The following is a 27,772-nucleotide window of genomic DNA, read 5'->3' on the forward strand; positions in this document are numbered from 1 at the left end:
ATTACATAATGAAGTCTCTCTTGGGTCTATAATATTTTATACCTATTTTAGACTCTTTTAGATCACGCACTTATTTCATAGAAGAGGGAACAGAGGGAACAGTTTCTTGATTTTCTTTCTAAAATATACTGGATTTCTGATAAACCAATGAACCCCAAGAGTACAATATGACTGATATGTAAGAAATTGCAGAGAGGACTATTGATCACAATCCATCAAAGCACAAAATTATTTACTTTGCACCCAAAAAACAATCTTCCTGTTGAAAGACAATTAGATTTTGGTAAACAAAATGGATTATCAACCTTAAAAAAAAATCATCTGGCACTTTTACAAAATTTTAAAGTGGGTTATAAAGTAATGAAACTAACTTCACTAAGTGGTTCATGAGCTAATTTTGAATTAGTTTTGGAGATAATTAGATATCAGTATCTTAAGAAAAAAGTAGTTAATTTGACTGGGAAGACACTCATTTAGTTTTATATTTTGTGTGATATTCATTCATCAAGTTCTCTATTGTGTTCCTGCTTGAATCCAACAAATACTAAATGGGTGTTCCCTCTGTGCCAACTATGATCTAATCACTGGGAATACAGCAGTAAAGAAAACAAAAGCTCACATGCTCAGAGAACTGCTAACCTGGTATTTGGAGACAGGAATCAAAGTATAAATAAATATTTTGGAAAATGTTTTTAAAATGTTTATAATTGCTAAGATAAAAAACAAGTGGGAGAAAAGGATGGAAAGCAATAGATGAGAGTTATGATCAGAAGGCACTGGCAGTCTGGGTGAAGAAGCCAGATTTGTGAACTTCTAGAAGAGTCTTCTTGGCAGAGAGAATAATAAGAACGAGATGCTCTAGGCAGGAGTGAGATTGGGATATCTGAGCAAGAAGACCTTTGTCACCAGAGCAGAGTGATTGCAAGGGAAGAGGCAGGAAATGAAGTGTGGGAATTATCCCGGGATCAGATTAGATTTTTGTGATGTCTCACTTTGGATTCTTTTGGACTGAAGCAAGAATTCACTGGAGAGTTTCTAATGGAGGAGTGATATAACTTGATTGGACTAAAAACTTAAAGGCAGAATCTCAACTTAAAAGGGTCCATAAAATTTCACGCTAAATTAGGCATTGCCTATATTTGTGAAAATGCATGCACATTTATTTTTATGGAGGGCAAAGTTCATTACTTATACCACCTTCTCAGCACTATCTGTGACCCTAAAGAACTGCTTCTGTAAAGGAAGGAGAGCAGATATGTACAAGCAAGAAATGATGGTGGTTCTAACTGGAGAGGGAGTAACAAAGGAGGTGATAAAATGTAGTTGATTCAAGCTTTGTTCAAGATATAATTAATTTATAGTCTTTTCTGGTCATATATATATATATATATATATATATATATATATATATATACGCAGTGAGTCCCACTTAAGAAATATTATTTTTCCAATGCAGGTTTAGTTTAACTTCTTAATTATATGAGCCCACAGTTCTCCCATCTTTGCCACTAGAAAACTATGTTAATATCTCTGGACATAAACTTGCCCATCTACAAACTAGATTGTCATGAGGATCATCTGTAGCCTATAGTAGGTCAGCATGCTTTGTACATTATAAAAGTTGCTTAGTACAGAGGCTAACTGGAGTGCTAAAAGCATTTGTATCACAGTCCCTACTTCTTCACAATTGTACTTTCAGTATTTATTATGTATGCAATGTTTTGAAAGTTTATTAATCATCCTTTGGCCTTTATATTCTTATTTAAAATAAGGATACTTGTTTACCTTAGAGGGATTTTGTGAGAATGTAGTAAGATAACTATTTTTATACTATTTGACATATAGTAGCAATTCAATAAAGTTTAGCAATTTATTCAGTTATTAGTTCCTATGATTTTATAGTTTGTATAAAATACCTCTAAGAGCTATCCAACAACGATGTCAAAATGATCTTTCTAATAAGAGATTCCACTTTAAGTAATGGAATAGAATTAATATTTTCCTCTTCAATTGAAGATGTCACTGCTTAGTAGGATGTTACATTTAAGTTTCTGATAATAGATTCTGAGTTCATGGTTTCGAGTTCCACCATTATTGTCTGTGCCTAATAATCAATTTGGGATAGGTAGGTTTTTATAAATCTTCAGAAAAATAAATTGGTTAAAATACACATAATTCCATAAGATTGCCAAATACATGGATCGTTTTCACAGAAATCTCTTGTTACTATTGATAGATCTTAGATCCCCTGACTTAAGGTTTCTTCATATAGTTTTCAGACTTCCTAAATGCTTTCAGACACATTTCATCCATAAAATAATATTCCCACAAGCTTAATTTTAGCCAAATAAAAAATTACAAAAACAGAGTTTTCTGTGATTGAAAGTCCATGTTCTGCTGGTGTGCTTAGTGTAAATGCACAGTTAACTACTTTCTGACTATCAACTGGAAGATTATTTAAACATAGTGACTACAAGAAAGAGCTCAAGACAGACTAGCCAAGTCTAATTTAGAAGTGTTTGAATCACTCGTCCTACAAATTAGTTCCTTGACTTTATAAAATTGAAGACACATTTAGAAAATGTTGATCAAAATTCTATTTGTTAAAACATCTTGAGAGACTGCTCAATGTCGGGGCAATATTATAGATGCAAGCCACATCTGAGAAGACTTTCAATTAAGTGCTTTGGAGACCTTCTGGGAAAAGCTATCTATAGACCAGTCATGACCAGCTTTGTACATTGCTTGATGTTTTTACTTGGTTAAGTATAGCATAGCCACACATGATACTCCTCCATGAGGAATCTGAACAGAAGGACCGTGTTCCAAAGAGAGCAGCAATATGTTGCTGTGAGCTTGAAAGGATTCTGCTCTAGTACTTGAAAGCTGGGATTTGCAGGCCAACTTTTTGATCACTATTTCCATCCCTTGAAATTACATTTTTTAAAAAAAGATGTTCACAGCTACCATTTATTGAACTCAGTATTTGTCGGATACTTTACATACAATAACACATAACACAAAAATCTTATGGGTTGGTGTTATTTGTATCTTCAGATGAGGAAATAGAAATGCAAGGAAACTGGATGTTCCACAATTAACAGTTATTAGGAAGAATTAGAACTTGAACACAGTTTTGTTTGAGTCTATCACTCTCAATAATACACAACAATATCTTTTATGCCAAGATGGTTGAATGTTGGCCTTTTTACTTGAGACAGAAATATAATTAATATTTTTATGTACATGATCTCACATAAACTGTGACCCTTTCTTTACTCCATCATGGGAAGGTGGAATAAAAGAATATTCTAGCAAGCAGAAATTTTAATTCCTTCTAGGAGTTTATTTAGGAGGGAGAAACTGGAAAGAAGTAATATCACCTTTTTCAGGAAAGACCAGAACTCTAAGTGAAACTACTGCCTATGAATGATATCATCAAGAGGGGCTTTTAGTGGAAAAATTTGAAGATTTCATTAACCTCTATGTTCCAAAGACTGGTTATTTTTATAAAAGCACATCACATTGGGTCAATAAAACTCTGGCAAAAGAAATGAAAAAAAAAATGTAAACAGAATGTTATTTGGCACCATAACAATAAACCAAATTAAAAATAAATCTAATGCCTATTTTAGAGGCGTTAAAGCAGGTATGTTAGGTCTGTTGCCCTATATACCTATACAATGTAAAATTCATAGCTGTGGTATGCAAAGTAATCATTTTGTAGTAACATAGTGGAACTCCAAATTCTGACCTGTTCTCCAACTACTCTGCCTATAAGGTATCATATTTTCAAGAATCCTGCATGTCTAAGATTTCTGATCTCATGATTCCCAACCTTAGGATCATCGAGGCCACCAAATTTAAGGTGTATCATCATGAAAATTGAAGAAGACACCTAGGAGTCATGGTCATTTACACAATATTGTATCCTTAAGTTTTACATATGGAGGAACAAAACCAAATTATAGTAACATCAGTTAAGTTACACTTATTTTAGTTGACCCTTGAACCTAGATTGGCCTCTCTAATCAAAGGAATACAACCAAAATTATTAAATGGAAACCAATTTAAGCAGGTCCTCAGATACTGTTGTTTCATTCCAGGAAGATAATTATAAACTTGATGAGAAAAAGCAAATCCTTTGACTTGAGCAATCCTCACTGCCTTGACTTGAAATGAAACTTCTCTCATTATGAGTTCTTTAGCTTAAAGTCACAGTTTCCAAGTACTTATTGACAATGATATTGAGTGAGGATTTACTGTAAACTAGGAAAAGGACTACTTCAGTGTAGTGTTAAAAACTGTTCTACCCTTGCAATGCAAGACTTAAAGTAAGGTGAAGGAAGATAAGATAGAGAAACAAAAGTTCTTAATACTTGGGAGAAAATACAACCATTCTACTATTCATTATTATTCATTTATCCATCCATCATTCGTTCATTCCCAAACAATGTAACACAATGGCGATATACCAATACTTAAGGAGATAGAGAAATGTACAAAACGGAATCTCTGCCCTCAATAATATGATAACCTTGTTGAAGACTTAACACAGACTCACAAGACAGATGAAAGATTATTGGGTGTGATGGTTACAAAATGTCTAATGTCTAAAAGGATGGTTGTTTGGTAGAGTGTTAGAGTGGCTCATGAAAAGTACCTTCCTGCAATATTATTGCTATATTCAGAAATGGGGAAAAAAGAAGAATGTGCATTATTAAAATAAGCGAGGATGGCCACCAGCATTCTGGAGAAGGTGAAAATTTTCCATTTGTAGTAAGAACAACATTATAGTAGGCAACCATGGGTGCTCTTCATAAGTAAGAATCTACTGTGGGTGAAATGTACCAGGATCAAAACTTAAGTAGCTTTTGGGGCAGAGGTTCTAGTGAGAATTTGTGGAAGACTGGGAGGAGAGATTAAAGTATAAAAAGCAGGTACAGTGTAAACTTTCAGGCATGCCTTTGACATCAATGACTATTTAGTGAACTAAGATGTTGTCTTATTACAATGATCAAGACAAAGAGACACCCCACAGTTTGGGAGAAAATATTTGTACTCCACAAAACTGATAAGGGACTGATATCAAAGATCTACACAAACTTAACAAAAACAAAATGAAGAATCCAGTCAAAACATGGGCAGAAGAGCTAAAAAGACACTTCTTCAAGGAGGAAATTCAGATGCTAACTGGCACATGAAAAAATACTCAACATCACTTATAATCAGAGAAATGCAAATCAAAACCACAATGAGATTCCACCTTACACCAGTAAGAATGGCCCACATTAAAACAACAACAACAACAACAACAACAACAAAAAAAAACTAACAGCAAATGCTGGTGAGGATGTGGAGAAAAAGGAAAAGTTTGCATTTGCTGGTGGAAATGCAAACTGGTGCAACCACTATGGAAAGCTGTTTGGAGGACATTCAAATTACTAAAAATGGGTCAACCATATGACATGGCAATTCAACTCCTAGGAATCTACCCAAAGGACACACAAAGAAACTTTAATTCAAAAGGAAAATGTCACTCCTATGTTCACTGTAGCACTATTTAGAATAGCCAAAATATGTAAACAACATAAATGCCCAAAAACTGATTACTGGATCAAGAAGATGTGGTATATATACACAATGGATTACTACTCAGCAAGCAAAAAAAAAGATAAACTTATGCCATTCGCAGCAACATGGATGGAGCTGGAAGGGACTATGCTCAGCAAAATAAGTCAGAAGGAAGGAACTCTTCTGCACTGTTGGTGGGAGTACAAACTGGTCCAACCACTATGGAGAGCTGTGTGGAGATTTCTGGACCTACTAAACATAGAGCTTCCATATGATCCAGCAATTCCACTCCTAGGTATTTACCCAAAGGACACAGAAACATCCATTCCAAAGAGCACCTGCACCCCTATGTTTATAGCAGCACTATTTACAATAGCTAAGCTTTGGAAACAGCCCAGATGCCCAAAAATAGATGACTGGATCAAGAAGATGTGGTACATATATACCGTGGAATATTACTCATCATTTAAAAAAGATAAACACATGCAATTTGCAGCAACATGGATGGCGCTGGAAGGGATCATGCTCAGCGAAATAAGCCAGAAAGAAAAAGAAAAATACTGGATGGTCTCACTCATAGCAGGAATCCAGAAACTTAAATAAGGGACCAGGAAAATGAATAACTATAAGAAAGTGAAAATCAAAATCAACAAAAAACTATGAATCAGAGACACTTTTTGGGGGGTGGGGGGTGGGAGGGGAGGGATTGGGGTCAGAATGGGGGGGTTGAAATTGTATGGGGAATATAAAAATAAAATTTATTATTATAAAAAAATAAAATTAAATTAAAAAAAAAGTCAGAAGGAGAAAGGAAAATATCGGATGGTTTCAATATAGGGAAACCATACACAGAATCAGGAAATAAAAGACAAAATTAGCAGGCAAACTACAAATTGAAGATAGTCATCAGGAAAGGGGGAGGGAGAGAGATCAAAACAGGAGGGAAGAGAACAAGAATCTATGGTAATGCTTCATGGGTGTCTTGGTAGTACTCTTATGGGGACAACACCTGAGAGGAGAAATCAAACATTGTATGAATGGTGTAAAAAATAATTGTGTGTGTGTGTGTGTGTGTGCATGTATAGCATGTATACAAAAGATAATTTTACTACTGAATATGCGTTAACCCACTACCTCTTATAACCTCCCTGCTCTTTTCAGCAGGCACATTGCAATAGCAGAGGTATGGTCTTATCAGACCCAGATCACCAAATTAGAATTACCTCTGAGTTAGCCTGGCATACTAGCTGACATGGCCTCATAGTCTTGTTCTAGAAGCAGACACCCAGGATTTTTGTTCCCAAAGCCCCACTAAGAGGACTTTCCACTCTGTTTCTACGTTTATAGTGGAGGGAAAACACAGGGTATGCAACAGGGAGACAACATGCTTGCTAGGTTCCACATGCCCATTGTCATGCTGACTTTTTTTTTTTTAGATTTATTTATTTATCAAGATGTCTATTATTTAACCCAAAACATTGGAGAACCAGGGTACAGGTCAGATGCACAGGAGGGTGAGAAGATTCACCAGAGACAGAGTGGGGAGCAGAACAGGCAGACTGATGAAATACACTGCTGAGGGGAGCAGCAGGCGTGACAGGAGAGGTCTGCAGAGCCATGTGGGACCCTCGCCGGCTGGCCGGGATTGAACCAGTGCTGCAGAGGCTGCGGACAGCTTCATAGCGCAGCGCTCAACCGCCTGCGCCACCATGGGAGGCCCTCACTCTGACTTTAGAGGTGGATTATATCCTTCTACATTCCAAACTTTGGCTTGAATTCTTGATCTTATCTTAGATAATGGATCCCAAGGTCTTAGTGGATGCAACAGGATTCAGAGTCTAAGTGTGTGCCAATCCTAATGTCAAAAGGGAAGTCAACCAGGAAATATATTCAGTAGACAGACTAGTGAGCATTTTGGTAGTTCTTGGCAAATTGCAGTTGCTGAATGCCAAGGGAGAAAGATTTCTCTGGCACCATTTCAGACCCTGAATTAGTCCATAGATGACCCTGTTAGACCCCACCTATTTGGGTATTAGTATCCACTTTATTTAGGTCATACCATATAAGCTAATTCTTTTGCTATTATTTCCTTTTGTTCCTTTCTTTCTTGAAAACAAGTCAAACATCCATTTTGGAAAATTAAATGACTTTAGAATGTGGCCCATCATTCTCACAGTCATGAGGCAGTAACTTTTTAAATTTCTTGACAATAAAGATGGAGATAAAACAGAACATGAAAGTGGGACTTGGCACAAAGCAACTCATTATATTATATTTTCTCTATATTAAGTTATAAATGCTACATTCAATCATAGTCTCTAATTTTCTTAAGCTTCTTCGCCGAAACTGAACCTCTTGGCATCTCATTTGGTATGTGTATTTCTAGATAAAAGACACAAAGGAGGCTGATCTTCAAAGACTCTTTATCTTTTTCTAAAAATGTCGTTCTTCATTGCCCTTCTTATATGAGGTGAATAAAAATGGCTCTATATTTTTGGCACATACGGTTTCCTTGGTACAGAATTATCCTGTGACACAAAAGGCAAAAGTACATAATACTTGAAAATAATGAGCAATAACAGAGTTTCCTGCACCAAGATAATGGCTTCATTCTTCTCTGGCCCCACTAATCCAATGACTCAAAAAACTCAGGACATAGAAAAGAATGAAATTTCTCTTCATTGTCCAGTTTGAACAAACCTAGAGAGATTCTAAAGGGTTAGGAGCAGATATCATCAAAGGTAATCCAAGTGATCCTATAAGGGCCATGAAAGAGCCTTCCATTTAATCTTGAAAGTAGCAGCACCTCCCCAGGAAGTGGAACAACACTTTAAAGAGATAGGCTCTTAACCCACAGAGCAGTCCTTAAGAATAGGACTAGCTACCATTTGTTGAGTGCTTACTAGGTGACAGACACTGCTATGCATCAAATGCCTTTCTCATTTATCTCAACAATCAAGTACCACAGGTACTATTATGATTCTGTTAAAGAAACTGTGCATAGACTAGTTAATGGACATGTTCAAAGTCACAGAGCTGTCGGTTTTCGGGATGACTGATTATATCCAAGGACCATCGGCCTTTAACATTCATGCCTTTAATCTTTATGAATAATGTTTCTGTTAGCTCTAGAGCAACATGGAGTCATAATGTACCTAATAATCCATCTAATCAACCTCATATTCAGGGCTTGGAATTCCTTTGCAGCATCTTAGACTTGTCTTGGTAGTCATCTAAACATTCCTAGCAATGGAGAAACCAATGAGAGAGCAAGGCAAGAGAAAAACAAAACAAAATGAACAATAGTGAACACTGTTTTCACTTCAGAAACATTAGTGTTTATAACATCCTTAAAGAAATAGTATATCACTGTAGACTTTTTTTAAATTTTTAAATATATATATTTTTGAAAGATTTATTTTTATTTATTTATACAAGCACTGGGTACAAGCACAGTCAGAAGCATGGGAGGGTGAGAGAATTCACCAGAGTCAAAGCAGGGAGCAGAGCAGGCAGAAGGCCCGAAGCACACTGCTGAGGGGAGCAGCGGGCAGCAGGAGAGGTCTGCGTGCCATGTGTGACCCTCCTCTGGGGCCAGGGAGAAGCCGGGGATCGAACTGGCACTGCAGAGGCTGCGGGCAGCTTCGTAACCCAGCACTCAACCGCTGCACCACTGGGGAGGTCCAACTGTAGACTTTTTTATAAAGGAGGAAACAGGTTCAGTAATGTTGGGCAACTTGTCCTAAGGCATGCATTCAGTAAATATTGGGGCTTATCTTTCTAATTCTAATGCTCAAGTTCCTTATTTTCTATCAGTTTACCTATCTCTGGAGAGATACTAGTAACAAGCCATTTAATTGCATGCTTGAATATAGGATATATTTTTGTAGTGAACTTTTCACATTTGACTTACTAAAGCAGGCAAGTAAGAATGCATATTCCTTGAAAGTTCCATATGTTGTCATTGATCTTTTGATGCAAGCAACACAGAGTGAGTCTAAGTTTACTTTGAGATGGCAGACTGTCATATATATATATATATATATATTATATATAATTTTTTTAAAGATAAAAAGATCTAAGAGTGATAATCATCAGTTTCATTAGAACTTCATTATTTGCATGGGGTCAGGGTTTCAAGTCCTTTGCCTTCCCTGTAGTGGTTCTCTGGATTGTCAATGTTGTTCCCAAAATATGTTATCCAGGGTTGAGAAAAATGATCTTGATGAGACCTGTTCTTGTGCTTAACCCTGTATTTATATTAGAATGGTATTAAAGCACTTACGTCATGAATTTAGATTGTCTGGCTTCAAACTCTAGCACGATCACTGTACAAGCTTAAGTTATTTAACTTGTTGCCTCAGTTTTCTCATTTTGAATGGGAGAAAATGGAACAATCTGCTGAGGAAGTCATGATGATTAAATGTTACCACCACCTTGACCTATCTATATGAGTCTATATGACCTATCTATATAAGTATGCATGGACTGCATTCCCTCCTAGTCCAGTGAATGAACTGTTTATGCTCCTGTGTAAGATTAAGTCTTCACTTTTGCAATAGATCTCCTATCTTCATGTCCATTTAAGGACATTGTCTACAGTATCTCTTCACTCCCTCATCTGAACTGTCAAATTTCCTTTCTCAAAAGTATCTTTGTCAACAGCACACTGATATGCTCAATATTTAACTTCCACCCCTCCCTTTGTCTCCTGAATCTTTTCCAATTAAACTGTTTCCTCCACATTGCACCCAACTTGATCATGCAAAATCACAAACACCCCTCATGTTACTCAATTAGCACACTTGACAGTTGATTACTCTTACCTCTTTTAAATACTCTCTTTTTTTACTTGGTTTCAAAGAAATCATGCTCTCCTAGCTTCTCTCCTACTTTAACTAGCTGCTTCTTTTTTACTTTTCTATGCTATTTTTTCCCTTTTCCTAACTCTAAATATTGAAGGACTTCTTTCTCCTGATATTGGGTTTCATCTCTGTTCTATCTATGATCATTCCTTGGGTGATATTGCCAGACACCTGGCTCCACCTATTTACTAATGACTAAATCCAGATCTCTCTCCTGGATCTCAAGCTTTTATATCTAATTGCCACTATACCCTCACACTTCCATGTCCATAGATATTTCAATAAAATATACCCCAAAGCTTAACTTCTTCCCAGAACTGATTTTTTTACAATTTCCCCAACTCAATTTTTCCTGTTTCTTATGTCAAAAACCTTAAGATCATCATAGATGACTCTTTTTTTTAATAACCTAGATCCAAACTATAAGCAAATCCACCAGTGCCTTATTTCTATGCTTACTAGTAACTATCCTCCTAAAATTCATTAATTACCATATTTTTAATAATCACTAAATCATATTTGCTTTAACTATTCTAAATGCAATATGATACTCCTTAACTGATAGGGTGGAGCTAAGATTGAAGTTGAATAGTTCTGACTCTGTTCTCTTGACAGTATACCACCTAAGCAATTGGTATAATAAAAATAGATAAGTTTAAATTCTTAAAGTTATCCCATTGAAGAGATAGGAAGTTATAGCCACTTTCAACTCTCATTTGAAGCATGCATTTATAGTTATTCAATGAAAAATTAGTTATGTATGTGTGTTGTGCTTTGTTTTTTAGCAAAAATATTACTCACAAATTTATTTCCTACTCTTATTTATTCCAATAATTACTGCAGAAATAAGACTACCAGATGGTGGGGTGGGAGTAAATGGAGGGAATCAATTGACTGTGGTAGATTATTGGTGGTTTGATGGTGGACATCGCATGGTAACGTGCACCTGAGAGGAATGAACCTATATCTCTAAAACATATTCAGTGCTATAAACCAGCATCACTTCAATAAAAAGGAAAGAAAGACATATACTCTATTCTCAAGAAAGATTCTTCAACTTCAGAGGAGATGGGACAAACATGTGAAACAACAGCTAAATGGAGAAGACATTTTATAATTGTTACCTGGTCAGAACTTCCAAGTTCTCTATCACTGTGAAAAGAAGGATTTATGGGGGTTATGCAGTTATAGAAGATTTTAAGAAAGAGGTACATCTGAGTTGGTTGAAATATGGGCAATGTATGGTTTAAAAGAAAGAAAAGAATTTTTATTGTGTTACAAAGAAAGGGAACAACTGAACAGAGGCTAGGAAATTAGAATCAGTATGTTAATTAGAAAAAGTTAAAAGAGGGGCCTCCCTGGTGGCACAAGGGGTTAAGCACCACACTATGAAGCAGTCTGCAGTCTTTGCAGCACGAGTTCGATCCCCGGCCAGCCAGAGAGCATCCCACAGGCAGACCTCTCCTGTCTCGCCCACTGTTCACCTCAGCAGTGTTCTTCAGTCAGTCTGCCTGTTCTGTTCCCCACTCTGTCTCTGGTGAATCCTCTCACCCTCCCCTGCCACCCCAGCTCTTGTATGGATAAATAAATAAATCTTTAAAAAAAAAGAAAAGAAAGAAAAAGAAAAAATTTAAAAGAAACCAACACCCATGGTGGAAGGCCTCAAGGTTGGGCAAAATCTTAAATGAGACCATGTGGGATGTGTAGATCTAATTGTAAAGTGTCATGAATGTCTGGAGAAATTTTAACTTGGTGATGTGGTGGATGATTGGGAGTGAGCAGGTTTCTGAGCAAGAGTGAGGAAATGAAATGATGCTTAATTAATTAATTAATTAATGCATATAAGAGTTGGGGTACAGGCCAGAGATGCAGGGGGTAAGAGGATTCACCAGAGACAGAGCGGGGAACAGAACAGGCAGATCAACCAAAGTACACTGCTGAGGGGAGCAGTGGGCAAGTCAGGAGAGGTCTGCTGCACCATGTGGATTGCTCCTTGGACAGGGATCGAACTCGAGCTGCAGAGGTGGCAAATTGCTTCACAGTGCGGTGCTTAACCGCTTGCGCCACCAGGGAGGCCCCTGAAATGACACTTTATTAAAACAGGTCTGCTAGTGGGTTGCAGGATAGAATTGAAAGAAAGGAGAAGAGAACAAGCAAAACACACAAAGGTAAATGAAGCATGAGTGAAATCCTTGTGAACATTCTTTTGACCAAAGGCTTTCCTCAGTAAATGAAAAAAATATTTAAAAAATAACTTTCAGGACTTTGAGTTTTATGATTTTTAAAAATCTGCTATATATAATGTCACATTTGAAGACCTTACACTTACAATTCCAATTTTGTTCTCACAATTTTCTTTTCTAGTTTGGAGACATTAGGCTTTGCTTTTTTTGTCTCAAATATTTTCACAAAATGTTAAAAAGCTGACAGACTTTGGGAAGTATGACTGTCATGCCTGAGAATAAAATATTTAGATAATTTGGTCCCTGTTTTCACTTGATCTTCTACATTAATTAGGATGACATATCCACATGTTATATGGCTACACAATAGCTATAGTAACTGAAAAATTTTTTAAATTACTCCTTTAGTATTTCAATTAGTTCAACTGGTTATTATAAAGGAGATCATAAGACGGATCATTTAATCATAAAATTTTTCATACATAGATGAATAAAGAATATTAAATACACAATTTAAAAAGGCAAAAATAGCAGGCCTTAGGCCTCCTTGGTAGCCTAGGGGTTAAGTCTCAGTGATACCACCGCGAGGGCCTGAGTTCGATCCCTGGCCAGGGAGCTAACCTACATGGTACAGCAGTCCTCTCCGGACTCACTCTCTGCTCCCCTCAGCAGTGTATTTCGGTCTGTCTACCTGTTCTGTTCCCCACTGTGTCTGGTGAATCCTTTCACTCTCTCCCTCAATTTTGGTCGACACCCAGTTCTTCTATGCAAAAATAAATGAAATCTTTTAAAAAATAGTAGGACTTTCACTAGAGCATTGTAAATAGCTCTCCCTGTATGCCACTGGTAAAAATCTACAGTAAATTGATTACAATGTTAAGAGAATAACAAGCCTGTACTCTGGTGGGATTTGTAAAAAAAGAGTTCAGATATTCTTTTTAACAAAGTGAGTTACTTATTCTTCATGCACGGCCTGTTTTTTTCTTCTTCCAGTTTTTAGTTAAAAGTTTCTTTTTTTTTTTTTTTTATAGAGGCATGCTTTTATTTATTTGTTTGCTGGTTTGTTTGTTTTTTTGTTTATACATGCACTGGGTACAGTCAGAAGCGCGGGAGGGTGAGAGAATTCACCAGAGCCAGAGCGGGGAGCAGAGCAGGCAGAAGGACCGAAGTACACTGCTGAGGGGAGCAGCGGGCGGCAGGAGAGGTCTGCGCACCATGTGGGACCCTCCTCCAGTGGCCGGGGAGCAGCCGGGGATCGAACCGGCGCTGCAGAGGCTGCGGGCAGCTTCGCAACCCAGCGCTCAACCGCTGCGCCACCGGGGAGGCCCTAAAAGTTTCTTTTAACAGGATGCACTTGTCAATATCAACCAGCCCTACTCTGCAAACACTGACTAACCCAACATATTTATTCTCTGCAATCCACTCAACAATATTTTTGTCTAGCCTATCTCATAGTAAGCCCCATACAATTCACCCAGAATTCCTGAATCTAATCATAGCCACCTCTATGCAGAGAAAATATGTAGGAGAGAGAAGTAATTTTTTCAGGGTGTATAATCAATGTAGAAAGTTAATATGAAACAGTGAGGACCTGCAAACAGCTTTAAAAATTGAGAGTGATAGAGGTTTTGTTGTGAATCTGTACTATCAAGATAACTACCTCTATTTTTTACTTTGCTTTATCAGAAAACCAAGGCAAGATTAAATAATCCTCCAAGGAATAGTGGGAAAGTCTTTTTAAAATATTCAATAAGTGTAGTCATTGATTTTATTCTCAGGTACAAGCCATGGTCAGACACTATCAAGAACATCAGAAAATGGATTTGGAGTAGGGCTAGGTAAGCAAATATGGTAGGGGAGTTCTCAAAATCCCCATCAGCCATAGGTGCTGGTTAACATTAGTTTCTTTTCTGAAATCTGTAATTCAGGAGCTTCTCTGGAATCTGGAGTCATTAGTATGTTTTAGAGAGCCTAACAAAGTATAGATATAGGTATTTTTAAAATGTAATAGTTTTAAATAAAAAATATCAACATTATTGTTACTAATGATATGACTAATGAAAATGGATTAAGGTTTCTTTGTGGATTTTTTTTTTCTTTAGGGAAATATATCATTAGGGACATAGAGTAGAATTACTATTTTTTCATTTACATTTTAAGTTTTAGTATAGGAAAAGTTCCCTATTATATGATTAAGCTACCACTTATTACATTTAGCATTAGTTTGTATTTTTAAATTTTAATTTTTATAATTACATAACATGCTTACATGGTTCTAAAGTCAATGTACAAAATAAAAGAAGCCTCACTTCCATTCTGTTGAAACCTCTCCTGTCCCATTCTTTCCCCAAAGGTAAACATTATCATTTTTTGGATTTTTTCCCCATTGTAATTGATGATAGAAAAGGGAGAGCATTGCAGTAGAGTTATCGGGTTGCAGAGGAAATGAAGGATACCCAGTTAAATATGAACTTCAAATAAATAGAAAATAGGGTTTTTTTCCCCTGTGATCCATGCAACATTTCGGATATACTTGAGTTTGAAATGTTCCAAATGTGTTTAAAGAAATAAGTTGTTTTATAAAAGTTTAAGCTTCATAGCGAAAGGAAACGGACAACAACGTGGGAAAGATGTTTTTGCTATACACAGAGGGTCTTAGGTTCCAGACAGAAGAAAGAAATGTAAGTTTATAGGGATTGTGGAGATATTTTGTGTGTGTTTGTATATGTGTGCTTTATATGTTCCTTTTGTTTTTTTTTACTGTGGGAGATATATAATCTGACATGCACTTTAGGAAGAATATGATGGCAGTGATGAGTATGAAAACAAATGGCTTTAGAAAATTGGCCAGAATGTGATAAGAGTTCATTTATGTAATAAAAATGTTCATTTATGTAATAAAAATGGTTTGGAAGTGAAGATGGTTGAGATAGACTGCAACAGAGCAACAGATTGGATCTCAGGACAAAAGCAATGTAGAGTTGGTGCTGCCTACAAGTGTTTGTCTATTAACTGGAATGATGATGATTTTGCTAGCAGCTATGAAAGGTGGAACACCTGATTTTAGGAAAATCAGATAATGAAAATAGGTGTCATTTCAGGAGGAACTGACAGGATAGGCATCAACATACAGGTAAATGCTCAGTAAGTAACTGCATATATTTTTCTGAAGTCAATAGGGATTCTAGATAGGATTCTAGATATTTAAAAACTGTTAAATTCAAAGAATTAGTCAAACTTCAATGAATCTCTCTTGTTCACAATTAGAGGAAAATTAGGAACCAGTGATGGAATAGCATGGAGACAGAAAAATAAGAGAAAAGAAAAAAATAATTGCTGAGACTTAGAAATCTTGTAGTCAACAATCACTCTTAAGTTGTTCAGAGAAGTGAAACATATAGATCAAGAATCAGCAAGGGTGCTGGTGATTTTTTTTAAAAAAGGTTTTAGTTATTTATACAAGAACTAGGGTACAGTCAGAGGTGTGGGAGGGTGAGAGAATTCACCAGAGACAGACGGGATGCAGAACAGGCAGACACACTGAAGACACTGTTGAGGGGAGCAGCGGGCAAAGCAGGAGAGGTCTGCTGCACTATGTGGGAATCTCCCTGGTTGGCCAGGAATAGAACCTGCACTGCAGAGGCTACAATAAGCTTCATAGTGTGGCGCTCAACACTTTGCAGCACTGGGGAGGCCTAGTGCTGGTAATTTTTGACAGCTGTTTTGGAAAGTGGAATGGGTACACACCCTGGTTTTGGAAACTGAAGAACAAATGCACGATGAGGGAGTAGAGAAAATCAAAGCTGTGAAAGGACTGGTACTTGAGGAGAAATGGAGGGGAAAGAGCCAACAGAGAGAGGAGACTGAAGATTTAATAAAAGAAGGAGGCAAAGTCCGACAAGAGTGTCCACCAATATGATTAAATGCATTAGTAGAGATTAGCCTTGGAAAGAAGAGAAAAATATTTTGCAGAGTTAAATCAAAGGCATGGAGAAAAGTGAGAAGAATTTTAAAGACTTGATATGTGATATTGAGAAAGTTGATGCTGTTTAGTCTCCACTTTTGAGTAAAAAAGGAAATGACTTTATGTGTTTAATAGGAACAGGGTAGGGGGTTCATGCAACAAGAACTTAAGTTCTGGTCTCCTGTCACATCTCGCAGCTTATCACGATGTCCCCAGCAAAATGGAAGAGAAAGTAAAAATGATAATAGCACTATACCTCAGTGTAATGCATTTCATTCCAGCAGGGGTAACCCCAGAGCAAGCTGCTTAAAAATGGAATCTCTTCTATATGCTGAATGAGAGTTTCACAGTAGTCTGGTTCCTCCAGAGTATCAGGCACAACTCTACATTTCAAGTGTGTATATTACTATTTGCCCTCCCTTGGTTGTAAAATCTGCTTTGACATAGTTTATAAAAATAGAAAACAAGCACCTCTATGCTGTGGCTTCATATAAACTAACATAGATTCTCATATTGAATTTGAATACAGCAAAAATTTATATTAGCTTAATGATATAGTCTTATGATATTGGAATAAATGGTCAAAGGAGCTTTGGGGTACATTCATAAAATCCCATTGATCCCATCATTTCCAATGCAATCAGTCTCATTTCATGTGACCATTAGCTGGACTAATGGAAAAGGATCAGTAGAGAAGTTTCGTTCTCCTAGTTATCCAGATTTTAAATAAGTACAACTATAAATATGCCAATACATACATTAAATGATAAAGATTTCCTAGTATTTGGGCTTAGGGTGTGATATGTGACAGTTATCCTTGAAAAAGCTATTTATTACATAGTAAAATGTGCAGATTTTCATTTTTAGGACTACAAAATATTGCAACCGAAGAATTAAAAGGCATGTAGTTTAATATATAGAGCCATAGAAGCAATGAAATTCAGATTTGGAAGAACATTTAGGAATAAATTTGTTCCCTTTAAGGTTCAGGGATTGGAAAGCCAGAGAGAGGAAATGCTTACCAAAGCACAATTATTAGGAAAGAAGGTCATAAGTCTCTTGAGTCAGAGTCCATGGTGCTTGTCACTTAACAACAGTGACAAATTTCTACCAGACTGTTGGAAAATTATACCTAGGACCAGAATAGTGAGTATATGGCTCCTTGTAGGCACTTAATGAGTATTTTCTTAACTGAACAACTGTATCTCTGTTTTAGACACTGATCTCCTGGAAGTTAGAGAATCACCCTTGGCCTGTAGTTTTCCAGTGGCTAAGAAGGCAATATAAGACATGATTACTTGAGGAAAAAAATACCATTTTGAATTTTCCATGTCACAACATATTTTTTCATAAGGACTTTTCCAGCAAGGAATCAGGTATTGTTAGACATCAGTGTAGATGATAAAACTAAGGCTCAGTGAATTTACATAAACTTTCCAAAGTCAAATAGTCAGAAAATGGTGATGTTTCAGGCTAACTTTGATCCTCTGACTCCAGATGTTATGCCTCCTTATTGGTTTCTCTAGAATACTTACAAACTCCAAGGAAAAGAAATCCTTGAGTGAAGAGGTAGGGAAAAAGACAAAGGAAAAGATCAGAGTTGACATGGAGCAAAAAGCTGGTGTCAAAAAGAGATCAGCACCCAGATCACAGAGGAAGTATTTTTGTTTTTCTTTGGAAAGCCTAGTTGCAGGTTACAAGCAATAAAGACACAGGTTGACTCTTTAGGACTCTTTAGAGCAGAGAGAAATGCTGTATAATTTGAAAGGAGATAATGACTTCTAAGTACAGTTGAAGAGTAGTGGGGTGGGAAAAGCACAGGTGTGGGAATCAGGAGAGCTGATTTTAGTCTCCAGACTGCCATTACCTTATAGTGCCCTTTTGTGCCTCCTCAGTTTTCTCAGTTTAAAATGAGGTTTGTGTTTACCTTCGTGGTTCTTAAATAATTTTCTTTTTTAAAGCATTCCAATTGGTAGAGACTGCCTACAATTTGGAAATGTTCAAAGTGAAAAATTCTGTAAACTGGAAATGAAACCATATTCTTACTGGTCTATTTGTGTGTGTGTGAGCAAAGTAACTTGTTATACACTCTTGAGCAATCACATGGTTATACTTGTGAAGGTTTATTAGCCTACTAAGCTAAATAATAGAATTATTCTCTTAGAAAACTTTAAAAATGGTACTTTATCCCTTAGCACCTTGGCAACAGAAAATACAAATGATTTTTAGCATGTGAACCATCAAAAATGGTCACCAGAGATCTGGAATTAGTAGGTTATGCCTGTAATAATGATCAATACACTTAAAAGAAATTGCTAATTAATCTCACCATTTTAGAGAGATTTTTAAGTCAGAGAATTAACTGGAGTTGAAAGTTCTCAGTGTACTGAAAGAGTGATAAAACTCAAAAGATTTTTTTGTCCAAATTGGAGATATTCTTTTACTGTATAAATAGACCCATAGCTATCATTCAGATAACCAACTATTAGGTTAACTTCACAAGTTATATCATATATATTTTTTTCACTTGTATGTTGTTTTTGGATATTGGTGAATGTACAGCCATTAATTGTAGGGTTATTGTTTCTAACGAGAGTTTAACTTGGCATTGATGGTGTATTAGAGGATATTAGGTGGCTTATGAAAACATTCTAAAATAGCAGGAACATTTTGGGCTTAGTTTGTGGGACATTGCTTTCACTAATTTCACAAATTAAGGCTAAAGGTAACCATATAGGTTAAAGAACCACCCTCTACATATCCTACAATACCATGTCACAATTCTAGCATTTCTTTGGTAAAACTAGAAATCAATTTGAGTTGTAGCATAACATTTCTACAGTTATTTCTAATAAACCATTTACCTGATAGTTAATAACAGATATGATTCCTTTTTCTATTTGGCCCCCTTTTTTTAAGCTATGAATTTCTCTATCCAACCCTTAAAAAATCAAATAAATAAAACAAAACCCACTATGATATAAACCACTGATGATATAAACTAAAACAACAAATAAATGAAGGTGTATCATGCTCATGGATTAGAAAAGTTGGTAATTTTAAAATGTCAGTTCTCCCCAAACTGATAGTCAATACATTCTCAATTAAAATCTTAGCAGAATTTTTGTGGTTAGAAACCAGCAAGTTGATTCTAAAGTTATAGGGAAATCCAAAAGAACTAAAGTATTCATTCACTTAGAAGATACAAAGGTGGAGGACTTTCACTACTTTGACTTGATGACTTACCATATAGCTCTGGTAATTAAAATAGTGTAATACTATTTAAAGATGGACTAATTAGAACAGCAGATATAAGTGAGGCAACCAAAGAAGGAGTATGAAATACAAAGCAGGGAGGGGACCCAAGCGACTATAGTGGAGTATTACAGGTGCTTTGGTAGTAGCTGTGGTGTGGTAACATTCCCCTGAAGAGGTGTGAAACTAAACTCCTAAATCATAGTGTTGTAAACTAACACTTCCTTAATTAAAAAAAAAATGCAATAGAAAGCAAAACCAAAAAAGCAAAACCCCCTTACTTATCCTATCAAGACACCAATACATTATGATGGGAAAAGTCTTTTCAATAAATGATGCTGGGAGTCTATAAAGGAATTAAACTTCAACTGCTACTTGACATGAGATACAAATATTAATTTATTATGGATCACATATATATACACATATATAAACTGAATAGAGATTTAAGGGAATAAAAACTCTATGAACCTTCTTAAAGGCATTACGAAGTATTCTACTTATTCAAAATGTTGTTTCCAAATTCCCTTTCATAATTATTATGTAGCTACACTTGATATCTAGGCTACATTGTAGTTCAGTCTGGTGCCTGAGATAATCAGTGATTGGCTAACAAAAATAGAACTTCTACAACAAACTAGATATAAAATCTCTCTGGCAAAGACATATATTCTCATTACTATGTTTATTACTTGAAGTTTGGGGCAAATAATTCACTTACCTTTGATGGACAAAATGGTCTAGATTGAGCTCAAATGGTTCCCAAAGAGATTTTCTGGTCTTTAACATAATTTTATTATACATATGAAACCTCTGTATACTCCCTACTTGAATTTCTTCCTTCTGCCCATTTTCAAAACATCAAAAGTAAAACATGCAGCACAAAACTATTTACCGGAGCCCATAGAGAACTGTTCCATCAGGATGCAGCCGGATCATTCGATTCTTCACTGTAACCCCATGCACAAATGACTTCTTGTCATTCAGAAAGTAGGTGTCTGGTACCCAGAGTTGGTCAGCTACCCTGTTATCTAGTGTGAGGTTTAGTGGGATTCCGGAATAAGAAAGCCTTTTGTCTTTCCAAGACTGCTGGAAATACATGGTGAGGGTATAATCCTGTGAAATAAAGAAAACCCAAAAAGGAATTTTACTATCATCATCATCATCATCTTCATCATCATCATCATCATCATCATCATCATCATCATCATCATCATCATCATCTAAAGGCTTCTGTTAAGAACATGATAGGATATAGTATTGTGGATACCAGAGACCTCAGTCCTGCTGTTCCTAAAAGTTTATATTTAAAAATGTTGAAATTTGTACCCAAGTATAGGGCAACTTATAGGTTAGAAGTATTAAAGCAATAAATGAAGGCTTATACAGGCACTTCTCAGCTATCTGAAAATAGATTATTCCTATTTGTTATTATCTGGTAAGTTATTTTGGGGAGGGGAATCTGAAGTTCAGGTAATGGTGTCATGGGGGAGGTCATAAAGGGAAATTGTACCAACAGGTTCATATTCAGAAATTCTACCTCTGGACATTAGAGCACTATTTTGAAGGAGAATGTTTGCAAAATATAATAACTGAAAATGCACGCACTTAAAGGAGAGGGTATTTTCCAAACTGCAACTGCCCTTTGAATGAATACTGCTGTTTGTCTTCTAAAGATCATCAATTACCATTACCTGAATCTTTCTAGCAAATTACAGCTTGTCTCACAGTCCCAAAAAGTAGTTTATAAAAGTGCTTTTGGAAGGAGATATCTAGCCTGAGAACTGACATCAGTGGTGGGGCTGCTCAACAAATCCTCTTTTACCTCATTCATGATTTGTTTCAGGGATTGATTTGAGTTCAGATTTGCAAGTTATTATTTGATGCTGTTTCTTGCCTCCTGGAAAAGATTATACTGAAAACAAGCCTGTGCAGTTTTCTTTCTACCTGGGTTTCCCCCAGCAGGGAAAGACAAGAAAATTTGGACTCCATAAAAGCATCAGCTTACAGAAGGAGGTGGATAGCAATAGCAGAGCTTTAGTTGTGGTATTTTTTAAAGAACTCTATTAATACAAAGTATAATTGCCCATTAAAAGAAAATAAATGGTAGTAGTAAAATCATAAGATCTTTAATATGTGGATCCCAAAATAATAACAGAAGGTTCACTTCTCTTTTAAAGGACATTTATATGTCATTAATGGGTTTGAAAATGCTTTAGCAATGGTTAAGAAGATACACCATAACTCCTGTACACAGCACCTGTGTACTCCCAATGTTGCATATACCAGTAGTTGAAAAGCAATGATTCAACTCATACCTTATGACTAGTCAAATTGCACTGCAACATAGAAACTTAGGTAGATATTTATGAATTTCTAAAAAGTATTAAAGCATAATAATAATTCTGGTTGATGAGTTGCACTGTTCTATAATCACTATATTCCAGAACATTTACACTACTTACTGTTGACTCAGAAACCATATTGCAATAATTAATTCAAAGTGATTCTTTCTTGTTTAATGACAAGGGCATTGGCTCTTTACTAATAATCATACAATATCCATGTTAGAAGTCTAAAATCTCCTTCTACTTTATCTTCACCTAACAACAAAAAGACCACACAGGCTTGCATATAATACTACTCTTCTCAGTAACTACTACTCTCATTTGCATTGTCTTTAAGTTCTTAATATCATACATTTTAAAGGAAAATGAATTGGATGGATTCTGGGTCTTATATTCCAAAACATCTTGATGCTAAGGTCTACCCTTTGTAGAATTATGCAACCATAAATAACTAACTTAACTCCTTGCACCTTAGGCACTTCATTTCTAAAATGAAAATTTTAACATTGTACTGGCTTATCAGCAGCAGCTCAAGAAAGTTAACATAAAGATAACTTGGAAAACCTAACACGATAAATATATATTATCTTTAATTTGTTTTTTTATATTTAAAAATTAATATTTACAAATTACTTTAAGTGTTCATGTTGATTTTCATAGCATTTCAATTTTAAAGAACTGTTTATGAGAGAACTTGTAGGCAGAAGGAACCTTTGGCCATGAAAATAAGCAGCTGTCTGTGAACAATTGTAAGTCTTGGTGTTGGACACTTATTTTTAATTCAGCCAGTGTAAGAAAATTAATAGCTAGACAAAGGCATGTTATTGTAAACTTTACCATGTGGATCAGCAATAGCAGCAATGGAATACATGTTTCAGTGCTCACACTAAATACTCATTAGCTTTCAGAATCTCACGAGTGCTACAGAGGATTTCCTTCCAGTGAGATGATGGTGTGAAATCCTTACTCTACAGACTCCCCAATAAAGTTTTAATATGTGATCAGGAGAAACTTTTTATTGTAAAGCACAAAAGATTATAATGGCAAAATAATACTCTATTAAGTGCTATACTTGAAATATGAGTTTGTGGTAAGTCAATAATGGAGAGTAGAAAGGAGAAAACAATGTAAACATGAGTATGTGTGTGTTTGTGTATGTGTGTAGACTCTTCCCCTCCCCTTTGTTCCTATAAAGGAATATATATATATATATATATATATATATATATATATATACACACTGAGATCTTTGTTCAGTAAAACTCACTGTTTTCAGTCAATGTTGACTAGAAATCATCATTCTAAATTAAAGTGGTAATATTAGCCTGTTTGTAATAAAAAGTAGTGCTGTGAAATGTACGCATGCTAGTATATTACATTTGCAAGTGGGTGATGTGGGACAATAACTTCAGAACTTTTCTTCTCATGCCTTCCTATGGCTATTACCCTATCCTAGGATCTGATTCTATGATACACAGAAATATGAACATATGAAATTGATAACCTTATAAAATTTTTTAATGTAATGACAGTTGTGTTGATAATGATGAATAGTATAGAAAGACCTGCATCACAGCAATAACTCCTTTTTGTACTCAAAGAATTATTTTACCACCTGCACTATAATGGCTTTTCTCCTGGAGAGTGTTCTGTCTGTGGCTTTCATAGTCCTTCCTACTTATCGGCACATTTTGTTCTCTGAACCTTATGAAATAGGCAAGTTGTCTCTGAGAGAATTCATGTTTTACATGCCTAAAAATTACTTCATTTTAAATAAATAAATTTAAAATTTAAAATAAATCCTTTCCATCTGCACCTTAATATAAATATTAACAGTGACATCTGAATAAAGGACATGACATTATTTTGGACATGACACTATTTTTAGACAGAAAAGAAAGGCTTAAAATTGCTTTATTTTGTTCTCGCACACAACAGATTTTTGATTAATTCTTCATTAGTCCAAGGTGAAAGTACTTCAAGGAATATGGAAAAATTTTCCGTGAAGAAATGAAAGGTATTAATACTTCAACCAAGAACACTGAAATCATTTTTCTTCCAGGTATATTTACAAGTGTTCAACTAGCTTTCTCAAGTGTGCAAGCTACTCCTTGAGAGGAAGTAGGACATATTTAGAAACGATGGGCCCAAGGGGATTCTTTGACACTGAGGCAAATTAGTGGGATTAATGGGTGTGCGATTGCTAATGAAATTGGTCAGGCTAATTCAGGCAAGAGACAATTTGATTCACTGAGGAAAAGCAAGATAGACAACACCAAATCAGTAGTGTTCAATTGAACTCCAGAAGACCATACTTTTAAAATATAAATGTATGAAAGAATTAGAAAATATTTATAATAAATAAAAAACTCTTTTTGAGAGTAAAGATAACAGTCTTTTTAGATCAGAAGTTTTAAATTCAAGATGATTTTGACCCCCAAAAGATATTTAGGATCATCTGGAGACAGTTTTGATTACAACAGCTGGAAATAATGGTTGTGTATAACTAACACACAGATGTACCCCAACAATGCACAACACAGCTCCCTTCCCAAGGGTAAGAAGCCCTACCTTAGATGAAAATATCCTTCATTTTTGTATCTGTAAAATTAACATTTCTACCCTAAGGTTTTATTGTAACATATCTCTGAAAGCTTTTTCCTAGGAATGGTGGCATTAGATGATTTATAATATACTACTTATCATAATAAAACATTGGATAAAAATCCACTAATTATCTAGCACCACAATAAGGGAAAAGAGTTTTGTGTTTCAGTCAAATGTATTAAGATATGCGTTTTACCAGGGTGAGTGACTTCACATGGGTTGGAAAAGTGGGAATCTCTTATTAGTTGCTTTCACAATCGACACAGACTAGTTTGTTAGTGAAGAGACAAAATACAGGTATCTCCTGCTACCTGGAAGTAGAACTCTTCCTGTGAAACCTTTCATAAGCTGAAAGGGAATAAAGCAAAAAAGCAAGTAGCATTGACTTGCATATGGAAAGTTTTTAAGGGATCTTAGACCCAAAAACTATCCTACTAAGTCATAGCAAATAATATTAAAATTGAAGATAACATTAATATTTAGTAAAAACAGTAATGATATAAGCACTCTATAAAGTAGCTCCCAGAGATGGAGTGTGGTGGTACCACCCTCCCTGCTTAGGGTCCGCAGTACCTCTCTAATGGCTGCTGTAAAACAAACACTGAATGGTATTTTTCCTTTTTGCCTTTTATCAGAAAAGTGAAAATCCTTTTGGGATTTTTTTGGTAAGTGAAAAGTACTAATATAGATAGATCTTAAAAGTGAAATGAAGGGCTTATATCAGCAGCATATATATTAAATTGGACCCAAAAAAGCAAAGTGTTTTAAGATACTTTCAAAAATTGGGATATACCTGTATTGTTTTACATCTAGAAATACTGCATCAGGATCAGACTTCCTTTTCAAACTTTTCTCAAGAAAGAAAGTTTTGAAAGAACCAAGACTTCCATACATTTGTATTTTATCTTTTATCCATTTGAATGCACATTATAAACAAATCCCTGCCATGTGTAAAATATTTATGCTAGTTTAGTTGGGCTGGGAGATAGGCTCATTCTAAAACTAAGATCCCATTCCCCAAGGACTGTAGTAGAGTTGTGCATCATTGCCTACCCCTTCTACAGTCTGTGTGATGGAAATTCAGGGAAACTGCATACCTTAACATCCCTGGCTGATTGAGCTAGAACACATCCTATATATCATGTGAGCCTGCCTTCCTCCTACCTTGGAAATGGAGAGAAGGTTTCTGATTTAAGAGCAGTGGTTCCATAAGTAGGGAAAAAACTGTGACTAATTAAAAATGCTGAGGTGTACCAATCAAAATCATCTCCTGGAAATTTGCTACTGGATAAAATAACTGAATCAGAATATGTAGGATGAAATGCAAAAGTCATGACATAAAACTAAGGATACTACTATGATGTAGTGATAGTACAAACTATGACAAAGAAAAAAGCAACCTGTGTAAAAGAAAAAATTGGTTAAAGATGCAGAAAACAGCTCTAAAAGGAAAAGTTGGACACTGTTGGAGAATAAACACCCAAGTTGATGAACTTTCTCGTTCCTATTTCTAGTTCTTATGAGGTCTAGATGTGTTTAATTCTTGAAAACCTTATGTGCCCTCTGTATCCTCTTTGTATTAGCACAACAATTCCACTTTCCTTGTACTAAGTTAATTCTATCCTTATTTCTTCCAATGAGAAAAAATCATAATAATGATGCTGAGAAATCCATATCATTATCTCATTAAGGAGTAATCATTTATATTAAAGAAACCCTAGAAGACCCCAACCAATCATTTGGTCCATCTCCCTCATTTCAAAAAATAAAAAAAGGAAAGCATTATAAGAAATCTGAGACCCATATATGTTAAATTATTTTAAAAGTGGGGAAGGGGGTATATTTAGTTTTATTAACCTTACCAAGCAAAGAGAGAGAAGGAAAATATTTATTTCTATCAAGATAATTCCCTAGCAAGCACTAACAATTACCAAGAAAAGTCACCGGAAAACTGAGTATATATGCTGACAAAGAGTATCTTTTACAAGGACAGAAAACACACACACACACACACACACACACATACCCCTTGCATGTCATGAAAACAAAATCTTGTAAAAAATAGCCTAATACACAAGCCGATTTCAGTTGTAATAGAATTGAACCACACAACATCTGTTTCTAATGGGATCTCTTGCTTAAATGAGTGTTTCGTGTATCAGTGTCACATTAAGTACATTCTGCTGCAGAAATTCAGCATTGGGTCTAAAGATTTACTGTTAATTTCTAATCTTTTACTATCTACTATTATGTTAACTATTGTGCTTACTCCTTAGCCATGTTCTGTTATGATATCCTTAATATACATGCATTCTCTATTACCCCTGCTGCCAAACCCCATGTTCTTATTTATTATTGATTTTTCTCACCAACTGTAGCCTGGTGCTATGCCTCAGAGAACATAATCTTCTTTTACCTTAGTCTCATCCTAAATAGCCCCATTTGGTTTATCCATCTGTGTAGTCAGATTTTTATTGTCAGTCTTGTGTTCTGAACAATTTTGGAATTAATCAACTTAGTGGGTGAATAAAAATATTGAGAGTTATGTGCCTATACCGAATGGAAGTCATCTAAGGAAATTATACCTTGTGATACATGGAACATATATGACATTGACATGACCACTGGAATTTGCACCTGTGTTCTGATGCAATGAACTGCATGAGGCTCACTATGTGAAACTATGAGAATGATTAACCAAAGAATTTCCACATTTGTAATCTAATACCTACTGCAGAAGCTGTAAAAATATATTTTCTTTAAAGATATAAAAACAATTTTCTGTACAACAAATCCAATTGCTTATCATGGATACTGGCCAAATTTATATTTCACCCAGTGACAGTTTAAATGTCTCATGTTCTAGAATCTAAATAATCGGAAGCTCAAACAATGAGAGATATTTCAATGACAAGATACAGTGAAATGTTTGGCCTGAAGCAGGGAAAGTTTTCTATAAACTCCTGAGTCAAAAAT

At 35.6% G+C, this 27,772-nt stretch overlaps 1 protein-coding gene across 1 annotated transcript in view; it reads right to left on the reverse strand.

The window, feature by feature from the left end:
• GABRB1 (gamma-aminobutyric acid type A receptor subunit beta1) overlaps window positions 1-27,772 on the reverse strand; it is a gene marked incomplete at both ends in the record, with an annotated part of 315,869 nt that overhangs the window by 181,662 nt on the left and 106,435 nt on the right. The window contains one exon of the mRNA XM_084233328.1: window positions 20,737-20,957. Within this exon, the coding sequence (XP_084089454.1) occupies window positions 20,737-20,957 (221 nt within the window). The remainder of the gene's footprint in view (window positions 1-20,736; window positions 20,958-27,772) is intronic.

Source organism: Talpa europaea (assembly GCF_964194135.1).
Source record: "Talpa europaea genome assembly, chromosome: 5".
Classification (NCBI taxonomy): Eukaryota; Metazoa; Chordata; class Mammalia; order Eulipotyphla; family Talpidae; genus Talpa; species Talpa europaea.